Source organism: Carcharodon carcharias, chromosome 22 (assembly GCF_017639515.1).
Source record: "Carcharodon carcharias isolate sCarCar2 chromosome 22, sCarCar2.pri, whole genome shotgun sequence".
Taxonomy (NCBI): domain Eukaryota; kingdom Metazoa; phylum Chordata; class Chondrichthyes; order Lamniformes; family Lamnidae; genus Carcharodon; species Carcharodon carcharias.
The window spans coordinates 57,909,813-57,933,811 of NC_054488.1; the positions used below are offsets into that span (position 1 = coordinate 57,909,813).

At 43.2% G+C, this 23,999-nt stretch overlaps 1 protein-coding gene and 1 non-coding gene across 4 annotated transcripts in view; both read right to left on the reverse strand.

Moving 5' to 3' along the window:
• The window catches only part of prkcab (protein kinase C, alpha, b), a 311,791-nt gene that overhangs the window by 15,531 nt on the left and 272,261 nt on the right, over positions 1–23,999 (reverse strand). For all 3 annotated transcript variants that reach the window (XM_041216608.1, XM_041216607.1, XM_041216609.1), the window contains 5 exons: positions 23,740–23,802; positions 22,262–22,400; positions 9,054–9,134; positions 7,596–7,703; positions 3,058–3,198 (listed from right to left, as the gene is read on the reverse strand). In XM_041216608.1, the coding sequence (XP_041072542.1) occupies positions 3,058–3,198; positions 7,596–7,703; positions 9,054–9,134; positions 22,262–22,400; positions 23,740–23,802 (532 nt within the window). The remainder of the gene's footprint in view (positions 1–3,057; positions 3,199–7,595; positions 7,704–9,053; positions 9,135–22,261; positions 22,401–23,739; positions 23,803–23,999) is intronic.
• LOC121293979 lies at positions 20,072–20,288 on the reverse strand. Its single transcript, XR_005946664.1, has one exon. It is a non-coding gene; the product is annotated as a small nucleolar RNA U3 (small nucleolar RNA).

Below are 23,999 nucleotides of genomic sequence, written 5' to 3' on the forward strand. Positions count from 1 at the left end.
CTTATGTGGCTCAGTGTCAAATTTTGCTTTATATTGCTCCTATGAGGAGCCTTGTGATGTTTTATTACGTTAGAGGCACCATATAAATATATAAGTTGTTGTTGTTTAACTTGAATCACCACAGCTTTGAGCTCAATTAACAGCCTTTTGTGCAGAATTTTGTCAAATGTCTGTTGGAAGCCTAGATACAAGGGCCCAGATCATCCAAGCATCAGCAATGATCGTCGGATTTCTCCAACCTGACACGGTTACACAATTCTTCCGGCATCTTCCAATCTCGGCCTTTGCAGAAATGTGCAACGTCACATGGGGAACTCCGTCAGAGCTTGTAGAATTGGAGAAAGAGAGTACATGCCCCTTTTTTACGACACTAGCTGATGTGTGGTAAGTTTAAAGGGCCAGTCTGCATATTAATGAATGGGTAAGCAGGAGAACAGGTGGCTGGGTGAACTTGTCGGGGATTTGTCAGGTCAAGTCAGGTAAAGGTGTTCGGGAGGGGTAGTTGGGTCAAGAGGATAGTTGGGGGGATGTGGTCAAATGATCAGGAGGTGTGATTGGGGGTAGTCAGGTGATTGGAGGGTGATAGGAAGGGGTAGTCGGGTCAGGGGGTACTTGTGGGGTGTGGTCGGACCGGTCGGGAGGGTTGTGGTGGGGGGAGGGGTTCGTCGGGTTGGGGGAATAGTTGGATGATTTAGGAGGTAGTCAGGTTGGAGGGGGTAGTTGGGAGGTAGTTGGGTGGGTCGGGGGCAGTCGGGTGGTGGGAGGTGGTTGGGTTGTGTCCAGGGGTGATTGACGGTCAGTTAGGTTAGCTACCTAGGCATTAGACTAGCATTAATCTGGCTAACATTCCCTGGGTAACACAGTTGGAGACATTTGCAGATGGACCCAGGGAGCAGGGGAATTGCCCATTGGAAGTTTAAAATTCCTGAGCAATTCCCACATAGGTCCCCACATCAGGACTTCCACAGGGTCCCATCTTCAGTCGTGTGTCCAGTCTCCAATTATTCAGAGACTAGAAGATTTGCCCCATGGTATTGTGAGGTCTTCATATCCAGAGTGATGGTCAGTCAGTTATTCCACATTAAGAAGTAGAGGAGCAAAACTTCAGAATAATATTTTAAAAATCTGGGGCAGAGCTGTTAGCTTGGTGTGTGGGCGCGCACCTGACCCAAATGGACGCGAAACTGTGTGAGATGACGTTGGGCAAACATCCTGACTTCATCCCGTGCTCATGTGATATTTCGGTCAGCGGGCACGCGCAAAAGTTGGAAGCGAGCCTGCCGACAATTAAGAGGCGGATTAAGGTAATTAAAGGTGCAATTGTCTCCGATTTATCATGGTCCGTCCAACCTTACTGTTGGCGGACGGTCAAGTTGGCCAGGCGGACTTTGCATTTTTCATGAACCCTCAGCCTAGGGCGGAATGAGGTTTCTGTTGTTAAATGAAAGAAGAATAAAAATCTATGGACAGCATTTTTATCACATCTATATTCAGGTGACTGATTGTGATGCTTGCACATTTTTTTTTCCTGATTTTAAAAACTTTATTCAATGCTTTTCAGGTCTTTAGCTCCCTGAGGCAGCTCTCTGCCTTCAGGGGGCTTTCTGTCAGTGCTTGCCTGGGCTCACGCCCACCCTGGCAGCGCTGAGCGCTTGTCACGCTGGCTGGCCATTAACTGGCCCATCGCGGCTGGTGGTCCGTCCCCGGCCAATCCAGGACCAGCTGATTGCACCCACCTGCCGACCTAAAGATTCTGCCCCAGATGTTGAAATGGGGGATGGTACAGTGGTTCTGGATGAATGAATGAATGAACTGAGCTGGGCCAAATAACCCTCCTGATGAGTGGTTGTTTTGTGGTCCTCGTGGCTGAATTGTTGACCCCTGCAAAACTACATACTGGAATCGCAACTAAAGAGTAAATAGTTGGCATGACTATGGCGAGGTACACTACTGTCATCCTTTCGGACTTACACTGTTTGCTATTGAACTATAAAGCACTATAGGGTGAAAAATTGCAGTGATATCAGCTGTAGTAAAAACATAAAGTTAATCTCAGTTGCCTGTTTTGATTTTCATCTGTGGTTAAGAAGTCTAAATATAGTCTGCAAAGATTTTAAATATAGTTCCTGAACAGTTTAAGAACTATTCCTTTCTTTGTCACTTACCAGCCTCCAGTAAAACAGCAAAATGGTAGTTCCTAGGCTTCTACCAATGCTCCTGTTGCCTTAACTGAGGCAGCTGAGGGTAAAGCAGGTTGACCTGCTCTTCAGTTTTCTCTTTCCCCGTGGGAAACTGCTTGGCCCCCTCACTTGACTGCTTGCTAAATGGCAACTTGTCATGCTCTGACTGACTGGTGCTTCGTTACAGTCCCCATCCCGCCCCGATCCTTTCTTTTTTTTTTAAAGAAAGGAGACGTTTAGCAGTATGGTAACTGCACTCAAGAAGTTATGGTTGTAAAATAAACCCTCACAAACCCTCCTGACAAGGAATATTTAGCTCCTCTGGACATAATCCAGATTATCTCATTAAGCAAAACTGATAACACAGAAGCACAGAAATCAGCCTGATATGACTCAAGAAAGCTTGACTCTCCTCATTTTTCTATCAGGAGCTTGGCTTGCTTTTATTTCCTAAACATTGATATATATTCCCACATATAAGAAACAGTTTGCCACTGGCAAAAACATCATTTAGATGTGCTGGATGCACACATGATAATGACTAGCCTTTCCCATCCATCCTGCAGGGATTTGTCTGCTAATAATCAATAATGTTACAGTTTCATGATTATTTATTTTCCTATAGCGCCAAAAAGACTCCCTAAAGGAAACAACAAATTATAGTTCAAAATCTTAGAAAACGTAATACTGGAAATGCATGTTTGATGCCTTATGCTTAAATGGTATCTGACCTATTTTTGTTAAACTCTGCTGTCTTAGCCCAACTATTTACCGAATAGAAATGTTATATCAATCTGAACTCAGCTGCTTCTACATGTGCACACAGCCTAGTTTCTCTCCACATGACATAATGGTGCCTGTATTTTGGCACACTCACCACTTTTGGCTTGAATGGAGGCTGTATCTCCCTTTGTTCCAGTTTCTCCCAATCAATTCTCCGGAAGAAAGCATGATCCCGGATATCTCTCTCTCCCTCAGATCCACAGCCAAGACGCTTTGCTGGATGTTTTGTCATTAGCTATGAGAGAGAATAATTTTAAAAAAAAACTTTAGCGATAAAATAAATCAGGTCATGAAAGATAGCTTGCAAGGGATATATATACATAAACCCTTGTGCTTTGCAGAAGTGCTGAGTTGTCCTTCTTGTGAATTAAAAAGCTTATAGAACAAGCTAATTCCTGTTCCATGTATTCACTATATCATCAAGTTCCCCCCTGAAATCACACAACCATCCGGACTTGGAAGTATATCACTGTTCCTTCATTGTTGCTGGTCAAATTCCTGGAACTCCCTACACAGTAGCACTAAGAGAGTACCATCAGAGGTATTGCAACTGTTCAAGAAGGTGGCTCACCACCACCTTCTCCAGGGCAGTTAGGGATAGGCAATAAATGTTGGTCTTGCCAGCAACCCCACCATCCTGTGAATAAATGAAAAAAAAAATCAGTGGAAAGTGAGGTACAGATACAGTTCAAGTGTACCTGTCTCAAACCCAACTTATATGCATTAACAAAAAGCCACTTGCTTCATTTGAACAGATGATGCTGTAGCATTTTGTCAAGAAATCACACAATAAACTAGTGCAATGTGAGAATATCATTTGGGACTAGCACTGAGCAAAGGGAAGGTGCATGTCTACTGAGAATACCAGCGTAGTTGGTGTATGTCTTTGGCACCAGATTTTGGCTGATTTTAGAGTTCCACTTCCAGTTCTTAAAATGCATTTCAACAAGATGCCAACATCTGCACCAATATGAAATGCAGTTTCAAAGAATTCCAATTGTGATTATTCAACCCCTCCTACCTTCATTCTGATAATTTGAAAAATATATTGTTTAAACAATGAAGATCAATGAGAAGATCAGGGAAATTGGTTTGAAACAACTGCCAAAGTCAGTAAATGTGGATATTATTCTTAATACATCAGTATAACGAGTATCAGCAGAGGAAGAGCCATTAGCTGTTAGTGATTTAACTTTCAAATGTGCTTGTTGTTTCAGCTCCTTCACACTATCAGGTGAAGTAACACTTCACTTCTTGTTATTTCCTCTGATGGGTCTGAGCACTCCCTGTTTAAGCAAAAATACCCAAGAAATCTGACAAAAAGCCAAAAATTAAAATAAAAAGTTTTATTTTGCAAATATTTTTTTTTTTACAAAAATTATGTGTCATTCTCATTTTGTTAATTTCAACCACCGCAATATTTGGCAAATATAAAATGACACCCTGTGGATATCAGCAATGAGAATACATGTTTGTCTGAAATTACTTTGTCCGCCACTTTAATGGACAAGTTAACTTGTTTATGGAAATAGAACATAGGAAACAGGACCACGAGTAGGCCATTTGGCCCCTCAAACCTGCTCTGGCATTCAACTAGATCACAGCTGATCTTCTACCTCAATGCCTTCTTCATGCACTATCCCCATTTCCCTTGATATCTTTAATATCTAGAAATCTATCATCTCTGTCTGGATTAAATAGATTAACTCCTCCACTAAAACAGTGCACAAAGGAATTTAACATGATGTGTTTAAGCATATTTATATATTGGCACTGCTTGGTGTATATTCAAGGCCACTGTTTTCCAAAGGCAGTGCTTCTGGAAACGAGAATATCACAAGCTCTTCAACAGGACTATATCGCATTTTTGAGTTTTGCATCTGCCTTTATCAGGTAGAGTGGAGCTGCAACCATACTTAATAATTTAAAATGGTACTGCCCCCACCCCCACCCCCATCCCACCACACCCCCACCCCAGCCCAATCTCTGGTTCCCTCTCTGCTGACTTCTGCATGGTTCCTCTCCTTTTGCAATCCTCCCTCTGCACCAATCCAGATCCCAATCTCTTGCTCCCTTCCTATTGATTCCCACTCACTCGAACCCACCCCTGCCTTCATCCACCAAGCTCCAATCTCTTTCTCCTCCCCAAATGCCAAGGACCATCCTCAAGGCTCCCTCGCCGTGATGCCTTGAAGCAGGTTCTCCCACCGGGCAGTTGGCCAGCCCGGCAATTTAGCCGACTGCCCATCAGGAAATGGAAGAAAGGAATGATGAGTTCCCGCTGTTAAATTCAGCAGGACCTCAGAGTCCCTGGCCATGCCAGATTTTCTTCGTGCTTCCTTGCACCACCACGCCCCCCCCCCCACCCCACCCCACCTTTCCTTCCTGTAAAGATAAAGGCTCTTGTGTTGGATGCATAACATTTCCACCAGATCCAAAGAATCGGGGTGGAATAAATCAAGATTGAGAACTCATTCTATCAAGCTATTGCTGTTCCTATGTGAGAAAGGAAGCCAATATATTGCCAGTGGTGCAAGCAGGTACTTCTCGTGACACTAAGTACTAAATTCACAGCAAGGCCTAACCACAAAAGCAATCACAAGATTATCTCTAAGGGGGGGGACAAATGAATTGACATGAGAAGAAAAAAACATGGAGGTCAAACAACATAATGGAGGCTAATCTGATTTTAGGGATCTCAAGAAGGAGCAACTTTATGAATTTATATGAAGTTGGTGCTTTAGGGTTTGGTGGAAGAAAGTATCTTCAAGCTGACTGGTCTAAGGAATTGGAATTCATACACACTAAGCCTGATGGTTTGCTTAAAGATCTCCTGTGGGCGTTACCTATTAAGGGTCAGTAATCAAATGCTCAATAGAAATCTATAGTTCAAGGACCTTTGAACCATCTTTAAGGACTCCACAAAAGCAAAATACTGCAGCTGTTGGAAATTTGAAATAAAAAACAGAAAATACTGGAAATACTCATTTAGTCTGGCAGCCTCTTTGGTGAGGGAAACAGGGGTTGGGCTTTGAGCCTCAGTTGGGGCCAGGCAAGCAGGCATTAAAATTAGTGCACAGGCTGGTGTGCAGATTCCCCAGCCTTATCTTGCCCGTGGGCCAGTTTCCCAGAGGCAGGTTAGGGGTGGAGGGGGGGGGCTGATTAAGATAATTAATGGCCACTTACAGCCAGCTAAACGAGGCTGACTCGGATCCTCCAGTCAACTTCCGGGTTGCCTCAGGTGACAGGAAGACAGATGTCTGGTGGCAAACCAGGAGGACCAGCTCTCCAAGCAGGCTTAGAGGCCCCCGCTACCTAGCAGCTGCAGGCCACCCTTTGGAATCTAGCCCCCCCCCTTCCCCCAACCCTACTGCCACAGTAGTGGCCAGGCTGCAAAGGCCATTATTTTATTTTAAACTAAATGTTGGAGAGAGGGCACCTTTATTTCCCTCACCGACCTGCCAGTGCATCCTGCTGTTGCTTTCAAGCTGGACAGCCTTGGATTGAGCCTCCAGCTTTGCGAGCTCATCCACTGCCCTTAATTAGATTGTGAGCCCACCCTCTGGCCATTAACTGGCCGCTCTGGGAAAATCACATCAAGTGACTGTTTCCAATGCTGTGGACAGAATTTAATGCCCCCCACCCACCCCCAACCCTCGTGTCAGGAGGGCATTTAATCAGGCAGGAGGGGTGGCAGGTGGGGACCTGGCTGCCTTCCTTCTTCCGCTCCAATTAAGTCTGTGGCAGGAAGGCCCACCGAAGTAGTATTAACCCAGTGGCAGGTGGGGGAACTCACCATTGGGGAACATGACACAGGGGCTGGCAGGGGGGGAGATCCTTCATTCAAAGACACTCAATGCCTGACCAAGGAACCTGGCATCAGGAAGAGGGACTTGCTGATAGCCACCACCCCTTGCCCTTGCTGCCAATGTCCCTCCCCTCCTCCCTCATAGCCCCCACCCCATGATCCCTGCCATCACTCACCTGTGGTATGGGGTGATCCTAGGCCTCAGGTGGATGTTGTACCAGCAGCAGCCACCACTTCCCTGATTGGCCAGCAGCTCCCGATGGGTGGAACTTATGCCTCGCAGTCCTTGATCCTGGAGAAGACTTGCCACTGCCTAGTTAAGGGATTGGGTGGCATTTAACTCAGCTGGCCTTCCCTAAAAGAGTTGGCGCGGGGCTCCCACCAACTCTCCTTCTGGCAGGCAAGAAGCCCGTCACCTTTATTAAATACCAGCCAGTGAACCCCATTTGAGTCTGACAGCTGGGTTTAGAAGTCTCGCAGGTTTAATCCTGCCCTATGTTTCAGGTCAATGACCTTCCACCAAAATTCCTGAGCTAGAATCCAGCTACTCAAAATGAGCTGAGTCAAAAAACTTTAAATGAAAGACTGATAGCTCTAGCAAAGTCTTACAACTCGAGATGAATATTTCAACAAGTTGGGTAACATGTTAATTGTCCCAATTACTGTAAAATACTTGTGTTTACCAAGAATCAGCATGAAAGCTCTTAACCATTTTGGTCTGTCACATTACCCAATGCTGTAATAATTAGCCTTATTATATAAAAATGAGGTGTTACCATATAGCCCTCAGTTTATGTTGTGATGATAGCAGAGTGATGTCTTACCCCCTTGCAGATCAAGACAGCCTCCTTTGTCAGTGATTTAGGATATGAGACGTTGTGCTCCATTATAGATTGGAAAAGTTCGTCCTCATCTTCTCCGTCAAATGGAGGCTGTCAGGACACAAAAAGCAAAGCACCAAAAACTTTAGTTAAAGCTCCATTAAAACTGTCAACAGATCGGAAACAAGATAATGAAGGTTATTCAACACTTTAAATTTAAGCTGCATTTATACAACATTGCTAAATTCACATACATGTACTTTACATGGAGATTTCAACAATATATTTGACAATATCTGTTCTCGCTTTCTTCGTAAGGCTGCATGGATCACTCGATTTGGTCCTCTAAATGCAGTGGCAAGAAAGGTGGCCCAACAGCAGCGTCCTCTCCCAAGCCAACATGCCCAGCATCGAGGCGCTAATCACTCAAAGCAGCTTCGTTGGGTGGGACATGTCGCTCGTATCCCTGACACCGGACTCCTGAAGCAACTGTTCTACTCGGAACTCAGTCGCAGCAGAGACTCCCACATGGACAGTGGAAACACTTCAGAAATGTCCTCAAAATATCACTGAAAAGATCAAACTTCCCTGTCAACTCATGAAAGACCCTGACTTGTGATCAACCGAAGTGCAGAAGGTTTATTCTGGAAGGCGCCAAGCACATCGAGCAACTTCATCTGGAACAGGCAGAGGCAAACACGCACAAACCTCCAAAAACCTCATCTGCCCGACCCTTCAGGCACCACCTGCTCCACATGTGGCAGTGCCTGCAGATCACATATTGGACTTATCAGCCATCTCAGGAACCAATGAACCAGAGTGAAAGCAAGTCACCCTCGATCCCGAGGGACTGTCTGAAACAGAGTGTGGTATCCATTCTGTGTTCTTGCTTATTCTCTAGGTTTAATTTTGTTTTCATTTTGATGTTTCTTATCTTTCCTACATTGCACTCAGACTTTAGACTAACAACGGTAAACGTTGAATTTTCTCTTTCCCAACAATGCATGAATTGTCACTGGCTGTGGAAATGTGTGGATGACCTGCTCTTCAGCCAACCACAAGCATGTGCAAGAAGTAACTTACATGAAATATTGACCATATTTCAGGAGGAATTCGTTTGCTGTGAAGCACTTTGAGACATCCTGAGATTGTGAAAGATGCTGAAAGAAATGCAAGTTCACTCTTTCTTCTCAAACTGACTTTTGCATCCTTTTCTCACCCTTTCCCATGCTCAAAACTCTTGTTCCATCTTTAAAAATGTAATTCTTCACACCTTCCTATCTAATCAGTTTTGCAGGAACTGATATTCCAATAAATAATGGAAATTTGTAAGAGTGAAGACAATAGAAGAAAAATCGAATTTCTTTTTCAGATCCCACAAATCTGAAATTCTTCAGTTCAGTTGCTACAAAGTACGAACATCTTGCCATCCAAAGTCTCCTTTCTCAATAAGTTTCTTACCTGTCCAGCCAACATTTCATAAAGCAATACTCCATAAGCCCACCAGTCCACAGACTTTCCATATGGCTGATAAGCAATAATCTGAAAGATAAAGAAAAAAAGCCAAAATGTGAGGAAAAAAAACAGTAACAAAAGTAATGCAATTACATCTTGAATGCTTCAACTTTACTGAGAACATTTGGCTGCCTTGCCACCTCAACCCCCTTTAAAAACACCTTTTCCACTGTTACTGTTAACAGCTAGGTAGCTGGACACAAGGATATCCTTCCTGAGATTCACTTGTTCTGGTAAAGCTATTACCTCAGCTTTGAGGGCACTGGGTGCTTCCACATAGGAAGGGAAGGTCCATCATTTTGAATTTATTCTTATGAGGGAGATGGGTGATCAGTCAGTTTACAGCTTATTTCTCAGCAAGTCCACAGACCAAAATTGCTCAACGTTGACTCGAGGTCCTTAATGAACAGGTCTTGCAGCTAGCACAGAACATTCACTCATCCAAACTTCACGGTACCATTACTATTTTTTTATAATACCATAGGCATTATGGAATAAACACAAAACTAAACTTACATTCATACAATTTTAGGTGTTGATGCCATAAACTTAAAGCTTCTTCCTATCAATCATCACTTTCCTCACAACTAATCAGAATATGTCTATTGTGTTCAGAGAAACTGCTCCACAAGGAATTAAAAACAAGACCTGAAATAATCTATTTTATAACTATTTGGCAGTAGGTTTAAAGCTATAATCAAACATTAAAGGTTATGTAAACACAAGTAGGCCACTCAGCCCCTTCAGCCTGTTCTACCGTTCAATTTGACCATGGCTAGCCTATACATCAACTCCATTTACCCGCTTTGTTCCATATCCCTTGACCTTCTTACTTTCTCCTTTGTTCTCACTGTATATGGCCACAGGGGATTGCTTACTGAATCAGTGTCCTTTAATTCACTGCCAGACCGCTATTAAATGAGTGAACACGTAAAGTATAAAACACAGAATACACATCAGACATTCCCTCATTCTTCACAAAGATAACCCCAGGGGTATTAAAGAAGACAATTTATTTGTGACTGTCAAAAGAGCATGTACATTGTCAAAAACTATTAGAAATGAAGACTTCCTTACTCATACACTCCAACTCCTTTGCAACGAGAGTTAACATACCACCCGCTTTCCTAATTGTTTGCTGCACATGGATATTAATTAACCTCCTGTGGTTTATGTACCAGAACACCCAGCTGAATACCAACATTTACTAATCCTTTCTCCTTTTAAAGATATTCTGTTTATATGTTCTTTCTACCAAGGTGGATAATTTCACACTTGCCCACATTGTACTCCATCTGCCACCTTCTTATCCACTCATTTAACTAGTCTATATTCCTATTGTCGCCTCTTTGCGACCTCCTCACTGTTTACTTTCCATCGTAGCTTTCTAACGTCAGCAAAACTGGATACATCACAAAACAAAAACAGAATTACCTGGAAAAACTCAGCAGGTCTGGCAGCATTGGCGGAGAAGAAAAAAGTTGATGTTTCGAGTCCACATGACCCTTCAACAGAACTGAGTAAAATTAGGAGCAGGGTGAAATATAAGCTGGTTTAAGGTGGGGGGGTGGGGGGAGAGAAGTGGAGGTGGGGGGGGGGAGTGGTTGGTGCGGTTGTTGGGACAAGCAAGCAGTGATAGGAGCAGATAATCAAAAGATGTCACAGACAAAAGAACAAAGAGGTGTTGAAGGTGGTGATATTATCTAAACTAATGTGCTAATTAAGAATTGATGGCAGGACACACAAGGTACAGCTCTAGAGGGGGTGGGGTGAAATAAGACTAACAGGGCATAAAAGGTATAGATTTAAAAATAATGGAAATAGGTGGGAAAAGAAAAATCTATATAAATTATTAGAAAAAACAAAAGGGAGGGGGAAGAAACGGAAAGGGGGTGGGGATGGAGGAGGGAGTTCAAGATCTAAAGTTGTTGAATTCAATATTCAGTCCGGAAGGCTGTAAAGTCCCTAGTTGGAAGATGAGGTGCTGTTCCTCCAGTTTGCGTTGAGCTTCACTGGAACAATGCAGCAAGCCAAGGACAGTCATGTGGGCAATAAACATGATAGGGTCCCCCTTGTCCTCACTTATCACCCCACCAGCCTCCGCATTCAAAGGATCATCCTCCGCCATTTCCGCCAACTCCAGAATGATGCCACCACCAAACACATCTTCCCTTCACCCCCACTGTCAGCATTCCGTAGGGATCGTTCCCTCCGGGACACCCTGGTCCACTCCTCTATCACCCCCTACTCCTCAACCCCCACCTATGGCACCTCCCCATGCCCACGCAAAAGATGCAACACCTGCCCCTTTACTTCCTCTCTCCTCACTGTCCAAGGGCCCAAACATTCCTTTCAAGTGAAGCAGCATTTCACTTGCATTTCTCCCAACTTAGTCTACTGCATTCATTGCTCCCAATGCGGTCTCCTCTACATTGGAGAGACCAAACGTAAACTGGGCGACCGCTTTGCAGAACACCTGGGTTTTCTCTCCGCAAGAATGACCCAAACCTCCCTGTCGCTTGCCATTTTAACACTCCACCCTGCTCTCTTGCCCACATGTCTGTCCTTGGCTTGCTGCATTGTTCCAGTGAAGCTCAACGCAAACTGGAGGAACAACAACTCATCTTCCGACTAGGCACTTTACAGCCTTCCAGACTGAATATTGAATTCAACAACTTTAGATCTTGAACTCCCTCCTCCATCCCCACCCCCTTTCTGTTTCTTCCCCCTCCCTTTTGTTTTTTCCAGTAATTTATATAGATTTTTCTTTTCCCACCTATTTCCATTATTTTTAAATCTATACCTTTTATGCCCTGTTAGTCTTATTTCACCCCACCCCCTCTAGAGCTGTACCTTGTGCGTCCTGCCATCAATTCTTAATTAGCACATTCGTTTAGATAATATCACCACCTTCAACACCTCTTTGTTCTTTTGTCTGTGACATCTTTTGATTATCTGCTCCTATCACTGCTTGCTTGTCCTTACAACCACAACCCCCCACCTTAAACCAGCTTATAATTTACCCCTCTCCTAATATTACTCAGTTCTGTCGAAGGGTCATGAGGACTCGAAACGTCAACTTTTTTCTTCACCGATGCTGCCAGACCTGCTGAGTTTTTCCAGGTAATTCTGTTTTTGTTTTGGATTTCCAGCATCCGCAGTTTTTTGTTTTTATATCTGGATACATCACACTTGGTTCCCTCATCTAAATTGCAAAGAAATCTTATCAGTAGAACAGACGAGTGCCCAAAATTCAACTCACCCTCTGATCATACATATTTACAGCTCAGATATTTTGCTAACCTGCTTTGATGCTGTGAGCATGGATCACTTCAGCAATTCAGTGGTAGATGTTTGAATGAACTGACAAGAAATCACCAATGTGAATTATTTTCTAATCTATCTCAGCGTAATGCATTCTCAATTTTAAAATCCCACCACTCTGCAGACAAAATCGCTGTTTCCACAAAGATTTTCCTCTTCAGCCAACTCTTAGTCCTTAAAAAGCAGAGCAAGTCCTATGGAGGAGCAACGGGGCCTGGTGGGATGGAGGAGCAGCGGGCCCTGGCGGGGAGGAGCAGCGGGCCCTGGCGGGGAGGAGTAGCGGGGCTTGGTGGGGAGGAGCAGTGGGGCCTGGCGGGGAGGAGCAGTGGGGCCTGGCGGGGAGGAGCAGCGGGGCCTGGCGGGGAGGAGCAGCGGGCCCTGGCGGGGAGGAGGAGTGGGCCCTGGCGGGGAGGAGCAGCGGGGCCTGGTGGGGAGGAGCAGCGGGGCCTGGCGGGGAGGAGCAGCGGGGCCTGGTGGGGAGGAGCAGCGGGGCCTGGTGGGGAGGAGCAGCGGGGCCTGGCGGGGAGGAGGAGTGGGGCCTGGCGGAGAGGAGGAGTGGGGCCTGGCGGGGAGGAAGAGCGAGGCCTGGCGGGGAGGAGGAGCGGAGCCTGGTGGGTATCACCTTGATGGAACTCTTGCCAGCCGAGAACCAGGAAAGGCCACAAAAGTCCCATCAACCAAGATAATTCACCAAAATATATGCCATAAATCAGTTCTTGGGTTTGGTCAGCACCTGCCTGCTTTAGAAGGTAAAGGATGTTGAAAGTCACCATTGTCTTTGTCCTGGAAATGATCTTTGGGACCTCTGTTTTAACAGCTGTGCAATGCTCTGCCTTAGAGTCACATTGGGGTGGGCAACATGGAGGTGCTCTTGTAAGCCTGGGGTTCACACCAAGATCATTAATGACCCAGTTCCTGTGATTAGGGATGGAATCCGTTTCTTTGAGGATCAATGGACTTTAGGGACTGCTCTGCTGCATTCCTGTTGACAGAACGGAGTGATTGAGATTTTGCCCAAGATGTCTATAGCTGTGCTGCTCTCCACTGCCTAACATCTAGAGACAACAGTTTAAGTCCAACTCCCCACAGCTGCTGAAACAGACAGCCTTCAAACAACATTGGAAGATGGTGGCATAGTGCTAATGTCACTGGACTAGTAATCCAGAGGCCCGGGCTAATACTCTGGGGGCGTGGGTTCAAATCCCACCAAGGCAGCTGGTGGAATTTATTCAACTAATAAATCTGGATTATAAAGCCAGTCTCTGTAATGGTGACCATGAAACCATTTCTGGTTGTTTTAAAGACCCATCTTTACCCATCTGGTTCACAAATGTCCTTATCTGTCTGGACTACTTGTGACTCCAGACCCACAGCAACGTAGTTGGCTCTTAACTGCCCTCTGAAATGTTTAGTTCAAGGGCAATTAGGGATGGGTAACAAATGCTGGCTTTCCCAGTGACGCCCACATCCCATGAAAGAATAAAGAGAAGTTGCAGTTTTGTAACGTCACATCTTCATGTGGTGCTGTTGATTTTCTGGCTGCTTGCTTATATTGAGAAAACTGCATCTGTTGGCACTCCTCCAGTGTCAAATTGCCTTGAGATTTGTCAAATGCGTGTGCTATTGCATAGCAGAATTCTATATTCAGGCATTAGGTGCCAGAACCTTTGCTCGCAGATTAGTCATTCTCTGCCACCTTCCTATAAATAGAGACTATGTTGCTGGTGCAAGATGTACAAACACTTGCCAACTGTCTTTCCTCTCTTTAGCTGGAAGCTGTTTAACTGGAAAAAAGTTTTATATAAACAGATCAAACTTTGGGACAGTGTTGCTGATTCATGAATCTTCTGTAGATAAAATCTTCTGAGTTTAATCATAGTCAGTTCAGCTTCGAGGATGCTTACAATGGTGAAATGAAGGCCCAAAACATTCATTAGCACACCTGGGAGTCACCAGAGGAAAATGGCGACACCTCCTGTGGGCTGGCATGCACCACCAACAGGACCAGTGCCTACAGCGGCTTGGCAACGAGTGCCAATGATGAAAACAACGCCAACAATACTTGGCAGCTTGTGTGGCTCTTGTGGCAGAGCTTACCTCTCAAGTATTGGCCTCTTCCACCATCAGCAAAGGTGCACCATATGAAGACAGCCCGTCTGAAATGGATTTTTTGCTGCATGTCCACCATCTCTTGCAGATGGTAAGATGCCACTGAACTATAGTCAGACCAGACTCCAATTTCTTCAATCACACAGATCAAAGTAATATTTAATAGTTGCTGCTTGATGCCGGGCGATTATGAGCAGTTTGCACTGTAGAAAGTTATTCAAAATCTATAGCCCACCTTTGCAAGTTTCTAATAGATTTGCAGAAATTGAACGTCACAATAATCATTTATGGCCGGGGGTGGAAGGGGGGAACAGGGAGGGAAAGGCAGACAAACCTGTTGCAAAAGTGCAGTGGAAACCATTCTAAATTCATTTTATGCACTCTTTCAATTTACACCCAAGGGTCAAGAAACATTTGAACATGGGAACACAAGTAGGCAATTCAACTTTGCAAGTTTGTTCTGCCATTCAAATAGATCATGACTGATCTGTTCATCAATTCCATTGTCTGCCTTTGGCCCATATCCTTTGACATCCTTAACCCAATGTAAAACTGTCAATCCCAGTCTTGAAAACATTAATTTACCCAACATCCACAACCTTTTAGGGAGCAAGTTCCAGAGTTCCACTGATCCTTGCATGAAAAATGTTTCCTGATTTGACTCATAAATGTGTTAGGAAATAGAGATATTTTAAGTAAGTTATATTTGTATTTAGGTATGTTAAGAGTAAGGTATATCTTTACGTTTAATTTGTATTTCTGTATTAAGAAAAGGGGAAGCTGTGTTTTAGTTTCACTTTAAAAGATGCCTGTATTTTAATGAAGATATTATGACTCTTTAAAGGAAGGTAAAACAAACAAGGTAGAAAAAAAACTGTGCTGTTGCCTAGCAACAGGAGGCCCCGCAGAGACAGAAAAGTAGTTTCCGTTCAGTTTGAGGGCAGTTGGTCAGGTGTGCTCCCAGGTTGAAACGTGTTGCCAGCAAAACCAGCATTGCAGAGGGACAGATGGCGGGTCCCAAACTAAAGTTGAAGCCAGCTGTCAGGAGAAGCTGGGCACAGGAGAAGGAACTACAGGAGCAGGTTCCAGAAACTAAAGAAAAAGTCCCCATATCCAGGGGAGTGGAACAGGAAAGGTCCCAAAAGCACAGCCTAGTCAAAGGACAAGTACAGGGATCTGGAAAAGGTTCTGTTCTGGAGGAGTGAAAGTAAAGAGTAGAGAGGAAGGCTTCAAACTTAAAGAGAAGAAAGCTGCAGGACGCAGATTTAAAGCAATATAAGCTTGGGAGAAGCCAGAAGACCCAAAGGGGGCAGCCAAAGGTCTGTAACTCTTTAGTATGGACATGTGAAGCAGTGGTGTTCTGTTGGCATGTCTGAGTCTGGGAAAGAGTGCGTGGAAGAAAGCTAGAATGCATGTGGCAACCCAGGGGAGAGGAACATCGGAAGGAGAGCTTAAAACCCTGGAGGAAGACCCTTGTGGAAGGCGTCTGAGAGAAAGCGTTGTTTGGGAGAAGATCCCAGAGCAACTTGTTTGAAAGTGGAGATTGGAAACCCCATGTGAAAGTTGGAGTTCAGTGAGGCCAGTTGGCTCACATTGTGACAAGCATCAGGGAGGAGCTGATGGGAAATATATAGCATCTATTTGGGGTGGCGTCTGTCACTTGGTCTCAGAGTGTAGTGTGCCTGACCCCAGATTTCCTATTGGTTTACATGGACTATGTACTTATTGTGAACTTTAGAGTATAAGACAGCTTTTGTAACATGTGTTATCCTTACAAACCTGTATATATCTGTGAAGGTATAGTTGTGGGTGAAGAAGTATTGCAATACAATTAATCTTTTCTTGTTTAATAAATGTTTTATTCTTTTGTTAAAAGTTCATCAGCTGACTCCTGTGACTCTGTTCAGTAGCCTCTCTCCACATATCTAAACTAAAAATAAAAGTTAGGATCTATCAAGCCGCTTTCCACCCTGAGATCTGGCTTGCCCAGTAGTAACAACAGCTGGGATCAGAACAAATGGCAGAGCTCTAATGTTAAGAATGTTCTGGACTTGCCTTGCCAGAAAAGTCTATCTACCCTAATGAATCCTTTACTTATTTTAAATGTCTTTATTAGATCTTCTAAACTTAGGGAATACAAACCTAATTTATGCAACCGGACCTCATAATTTAACCCTATAAGACCATGTATCATTCTAGACATTGTACTCCTTCCAAGGCCATTATTGTAGTTCCTGAGCTTTGGTGTCTAAAACTGAATGCTGTACTATACATGGGGTCTGACTAAGGCTCCAAAGAACCAAAGCATCACTTCCTGATTTTTGAATTCCAGACCCATTAAGATAAAGGCTACTTTCTATTAACCTATTTTGTTACTTCCAGTATCTATACACTAGCTGCTAGTGACTTCTGTACATGGATATGACCATACCTCTTGGTTTCCTACCATTATGAAAATAATGGAGTTCTTAAGCTGCACTTCAATTCAATTAAGAGCTATGATGAGCATGAGCCTCAATTAAAAATTAACTGATAAAATTGGCTTTTACAAAACTATTAACTTAGTGTTTCCCAGCATTGGTGTTTCCTGTGTCTTCATAACAATCACAAAATGCTTTCTCCTTGGACTCTTTCTTTCAAGTCTTGTAAAACATGGGAACACCGCCAGCTGGAAGTTCCCCTCCAAGTCACTCACCATGCTGACTTGGAAAATATATCACCATTCCTTCACTGTTGCTGGTTCAAAATCCAGGAACTCCCTCCCTAACAGCACTTTGGGTGTACCTACACCACAAGGACTGCAGCGAATCAAAAAGGCAGCTCACCACCAGCTTCTCAAGGGCAATTAGAGATGGACAATAAATGCTGGCTTAGCCAGCGAAGCCCACAATCCTTGAATGAATAAAAAAACTGCAGCAAAGCCACAGAAATAACAGTGGAAGTGAAGAATAAGGGAATCAGCCAGTCGTCACTGTGCAATGCAACAATATAGTACTGTTGTAACCAGAGTAATAACCATGCCAATAAAGCAAGGTTGCTTAGATATCACTGCAATTTGAGATTTCCAAGGATGTAACCAAAATTTTATATCAAATGTCAGCTGAATGAAGTCCAATTAATTCGTCATGGAATATGTGAACAGCGGTGACCTAATGTACCACATTCACCAAGTCAGGAAGTTCAAGGAACCCCAGGCACTGTAAATATTGATCCTTGTGACTTCCATGAAGTCCAATTAATTAAAACTGAAGGATTCAAGTGTATTCCACTTGAGGAACCTCACATGATCTGTAAAGCGCTGCTCAATAATTATTTGTTCAGCTACCTTCATACAGATACCTGTAAACACCTATTTAAACTGCTGACTTGCAGAAGGCAGACAGCACGTTTAGAAAGCACCTTAATCTAATGGTGTGGTGCTTAGATCAGATGTGTGGAGTTAATCATGTTAATTTGATCGGGTAATCTTTGTCACTTGTCTAAAAGTTACCACTCAACTGGCTTTGGTAACCCCACCCTACCAACAAGGGAAGGGAAAAACACCCAGGGTACCCCTTCCTGGTTACTATCTAATGATTTCAGCTCGGATGTTAGATAAGGATAGGATTGTGCTGGACTGTGACACCTCCACAGTTGAATGGCCTGCCAACACTCAGAGAAGGTGTATACATGAAAACCAGACATATGCAAAGGTGGCCTGCTGATACTGTGGATGCTTAATCTACAATGGGACTTATGGAGGAATGAAAAAATCGTTGTAAAAATAACTTTTTTTTTCTATTTCTGCTTCCGTTTTTTGAACGTTTTACTTCAAACTATGAACTACCGGAGCACTGAAGAACGTGTACCGTGATGGAGCTGAACATGCACATTTGGCATGATAAGGTGGACAAAGCACACCTGACAAGCTATAGTGATTTTAATACCGCTCCATCATATTGTTAAGAATCTCCTTGTAGCTCCAATCCGATTGATCAATATTCATTTTTTAAGCAAAGAGTTTACACTTAAAAACACTAGCTAGGTTGATGATGTGAAAGTTGGCAAATAACATTAAAAAAGACATCACCTTTGAAAAGGAAAGATACAGCTCATTCTAAAGGAATACTAGGAACATAGGAATGTACAAGGCTGGAGAACACCATTCCAGTCTATTTGACCAATGTCTAGAAACCTTAACATCCCAAAATTCTTTTTACATCTGTCAATTTATTTCCACGTCCTCATCCAACTTCCTCTTGAACTTGCTGATGCAATCAGCTTCCCTCGACAGTCTATTCCGTCTATTCACCTACTCTGTGTGTACTTAAATCTAAACTGTCTTGTTGTCCTACCCCCTCTAATTTTGGAAATCCAAGGGAAACTTCTTTTTAATTTATTCTTTCATGGGATGTGGGCATCACTGTTGAGTCCAGCATTTGTTGCCCATCCCTAAATGCCCTTGAACTGAGTGGCTTGCTAGGCCATTTCAGAGGGAATTTAAGAGTCAACCGCATTGCTGTGGGTCTGGAGTCACACGTAGTCCAGTAAGGATAACGGCCAGCCCGTGTGAAATGCACGCTCAGAGCCTCAGCGCTGCGGGGTGGGGGGGACCAGGAGTTCGAGCGCTGAAGTGTGGGCATGCGTGTGGGTGTGCGCTCAGTGAAAGCTCGCTGATGGCACAGAACTGCCTCAGGGAGCTGAAGGTTTTTAACATTACAAATGAAAAGTTGAAAAGTAAGGAAAACATGTCCCCTCATGTTGCCACATGACCAGGGACATGATAAAAATTAGTTTTAAAAGTTTTTCTTTTCCAATCACTGGTCGAAACCTCATCCTGCCCGTGGATGAGGTTTTGCCAAAAATGCAAAGGCCGCTTGGCCTATTCACCCACCCACCAACAGAACAGTCAAACAGGCAGTGAAAAATTCGATTTAATTAATTAATTAAGAGCCTTAATAAGCCTCTTAATTGTTGGCAAGCACGCTGCCGCCTCTTGCGCGCATGTCCGCCGAGCGAAATATCACGAGAGTGCGTGATGATGTCGGGACATTCGCCCAATGTCATCGCGCACTATTTTACTGTCCGGCCCCGAGGTAACCCGTATGAATCCTGCACCTGCTTCAGCCTTTTACACGAGGCAGAATTTTACCTTGTTGGGCACGCGCCCGACCCAAATGGCAGTAAAATAATGTGCGATGACATTGGGCGAATGTCCCGGCATCATCGCGCACTCTTGCGATACTCTCAAAACATTAACTGTGTTCCTCTCCATAGAGGCTGTCAGACCTGCTGAGTTTTTCCAGCTATTTTTGTTTTTGTTGCAGGATTCAATGATCAATTAGACAAGCAGACCAAAGCTTAATGGTTAAATGACTCAAGTCTATTCACCCATGGGAGTTGGAAAAGTGCAGAATGAACCAACCAGTAACAAGGATTACTTTCCAGTATGCCGCTTCTCATTGCCAATTCCTCCCTCTAACTGAATTTTCCCTTCTCAAGTAATGCCATCCCATGAATGAATAAAATAAGCTATTTCCCTCCTTTTTTTTCCCACTCAGACTGTGTTCTCTTCCTCCAGCTCTCTATAAGAGAGAGAGCAGGAACACTCATCAACGACAGAGAGCAGATACTAAAAGTGACACTCAATGTCCACTTCCTGCTCAGAAGAGAACACTCTAAATCCTCCTCATGGTTTGTGAGACCAAACACTCTAGAAACACATTTCTCAAGAGAAAAACTATAGAAATGATCCCTAAGACCTCACAAGTTGGGATTCATTTCTGATTAAAGGCAATTAAGGTAAATGATTTCTTAAAGCTATACCAACTTTCTGACTTTTCATACAACTTCTTAAAGTAGTAAATCCTATTGCGGATACAGAGCTCTTAAAAGTCTGTGCTTCACATATTATCCGTCTCTCACTCTGTTGCACAAGATAATTGCATGTTCTTGAATTGAAGCTGAAGTTAGTTCTATTGTTTTTATTCATGCATCGGTTGCAGCTCTGTATAGAGTGAGCTATATAGTTTTAAAGTTTTTCCACGTAGACTTTCAAACTGTCACAGCCATAGAAAATGTAAAAGAACTCCTATCAGGAAGATGATGTACTGTTTTGATGAGCTTTACTTTCATTCTTTGCCCAGCTCAACACTTCAGTCATAGAACCAGTGCATTGGAACCAAACACTCCCACGTCATTCCATTTGTTCAGATGTTATAACACCATGAAACTACTGGCAGGAAACTACACTCGCCAAAGTGATAACTATGCATGGGGCAAAAAAGGACGTTTTACCTTCTACTTGAAGAATTTGAGGTTGCAAGGATAGTATCTTGTGCCTTTCCTAAATCATTCTAATAATCGCTTTATGTTTTTGTGTAAAACAGCATCACAGCTTCCCCACCCAAAAATATCCATGGAAATAGCCGGACAGTTATAAAAGAAGCCAAAATAAAGCAGAAAGACTTCTCCAAACTAGTGCAATCAAATGCAGTGTTGCAGTGGAACACAACGGGGCAACTGGATAAACAGACAAAGCTTGCAGCAGCGGAGACAATGGCATCGGGTGTAAAGAAACGTGAGTCTGCTTTGGGGGGGGAGATGTCAGCAAACTGCAGCTAAAAGGACAGTGAGGGATGACAGCCTGAGTCAGCAACAAGTCCACTTTAAACCATTTTATATTTATTTAGTTTCAAATTGCTGTGCCCAATCACAAAAATAGTCAGTCTGTATGTGTAGTTGTGTGGATTTTGTGTGAAAGGAGAATGGTGAATTGTTTTCCCCTTCTTAAGCAGTATGAAATTCTTTATAAGCTGGTGCAAAATTGCAAGCTTCACCTCTCATCAAGTGTTACAATGTAGCTGAAATGACAGCAGCCGATCTCCATACTGTAGATGTTCCTAGCTAACTTAATGCAGAGCGACATTTCTAATTTACGCTGTTAGCAATCTGGGTGTAATGCGGTACTGAACTGGCAACAAGACACTTCCTGTCTGAAAAGACTCCAGGACACAATGATGTTACAGTAAATGTCTGAATAAAGCTCCAAATTAAACAAAAGATATCATATGGCACAACTGCAAAGAAAATATGGAGTTACATTTTCATCTGTGTAAGTCCATGAATAATGACTGCACCATAAATGAGCTTTCACACTGCATTTAAGTCACCACAGTATAAATTGTGGCAAATTTAGAAACATTCGTGAAAAGACAATTTGTACCAAAGGGAAAGACAACAACAAATGCTGACATTTTTTTTTTTTACTATAATAATGTGACAAACGCAGCAGAGAATATCTCTGGATAGGGAAACTGCATCAAGTCTTCTACAAATAATGAAATACCAGTTGGGTAAGATCATTTTCTGGCTGTGAAATTAATTATATCCACCCGTGAACAGGATAATTAGCCAAATAGTTGTGGCAGGCCAAAAGACCTGAGATGATTCACGGCCTTAGGTGGACACATGCTTCTCAGAGCAGCTTGTGCTGCAATGCAAGTTGCAACATCAGCTCTCAGATGCTGCATTATGGTTGAGTCTGTGGAGTTGGCCACCATTTCCATGTTGCAATGATGTTAACTCGGATCATTGTTGGACTTCTCAAAGCAATTTTTATTAATGAGACTCAAAAGGTGGTTAAAGAGACCTGAAATCATGGCAACTTCTGGTCATCTTTCTGATGACATTTCAGCAACACTCTAATGTATTGATGAGCTAGGACTTGGCACTGGCCTCACCTCTGGCGCTATGTAGTCTGGGGTCCCACAAAAGGTTCGGGTTGTCACACTGTCGAATATGCCCTCTTTGCACATGCCAAAATCTGCGATTTTAATGTGTCCCTCGGCATCCAGCATCACATTATCCAGCTTTAAGTCTCTGCAAATAATTTATATGTGGATTAAGTAGGTGATAACCTGATTGGTTAGGTAGCTGAGATCTTGATTGTTTTGAAAGTATGTTAACCTACACATCACTAAGGATTAGCCCACTATTAAGGGTAGGATCAGGATGTGCGCCCCAGGAATTTCATACTCTGAAATCATGCAATGGTTACAACAACGTTCTCCAACTCACACATTACACAGAATCAAACAGCACAGAAAGAAGGCCATTCGGCCCATTGTGCCTGTAAACGTAACCATGAAGTTGCCAGGAAAAATGAGCTGGTTCTCATTATGTCCTTTAAGGAAGGAAACCTAGTGCATCATCTGGCCTGACCCAAATGTGACTCTTGTCCTGCACCAACTTGGTTGGCTTTTAACTTCCCTCTGAAGTGGCCAGAAAACCATTCAATTGTACCAAAACCAGCAACCAGGATTGGGCAATAAACATCAGTCTTGTCAGGGCTGCCCAGCTCCCAAAAATTATTGTTCAAAAAGACAGCATTTCTTAATTCTCTTCCCATCCTTTCTGAATGAAAAGAATCCAAATATAAAAGACAGTAAGATCCCTAAATATGTCGCCTCCAGCAAACTGAATTCATGAGTATGTAGAGATGGTAAATGGTACTGATGATCACTCTGAAAATAATGTTTGTCCTTTTGTGGGGCACTTTATATTAACAGCTGCTGATATGGAGGCAAGAAAGACTCAATAAGGAAGACACCCATATCTTGATCTAATTCAAACCCTGTGTGATCACAGCTTGTACCAATGTTACGGTATGCAGTGTATGGAAAACGTGTTGACAACTTTCAATATTTCTGTCCTTTATCAGGAGGTAATTAAAAGCGAACAATTATTATTTGTTACATTTTCTTTCTCATTTCCCTTCATTAAACCTTTCTGTATCTGCATGAGATCCCATTATCAGGCAATCTGCTCAGACTTCAGTGGTTCTAATACGAGCCACCACACTATCAGATCAAGAAACTGTAGGACATTACAGTGACCATCCTCTGTGCATACAAAGTGCCCAGATCTCAGGAGGTAATGAATCTAAGGAGAAATTCTGTGTAAAGGATGGGTCGCTCTCCCTAGGCAGAAGTGCAGGATATAATGCCACCTATTTACATTTATCATTTCTGTCTCTGGCTTTTATTAATGACATTATCTCACCAAGAAATAGGTTGCGTGATGGATATCAATAAACATTGCTGTTATTTAGTCAGTAGTACATTGTATTATTTTAAACCTTGCTTCTTTGCAACTGTGCATGTAGGAACTGTGAGCAAGCTTATTATCATTATCTCTGATTCAACACTGACTCTCTTACCTGTAAATGATCCCCTTCTTATGCAAGAAGAACAGTCCCACAGCAATCTCTGCTGCATAGAATCTAGAAAGATAGAAAGAAACGTCAAGACAACTTGCAATGAACTTGCCTTGAAATGGTGTTCAGATATTCCAAATAATTTCAAATCTTTCAACTGAAATGGTTTGTTACAGAATATTCCTCTTAAAGTTGAAGGAACCCTCTTATAATTCTGCAAATACTATTAAACTGCCTTCATAAATTACTGAAAACAAAAAGAT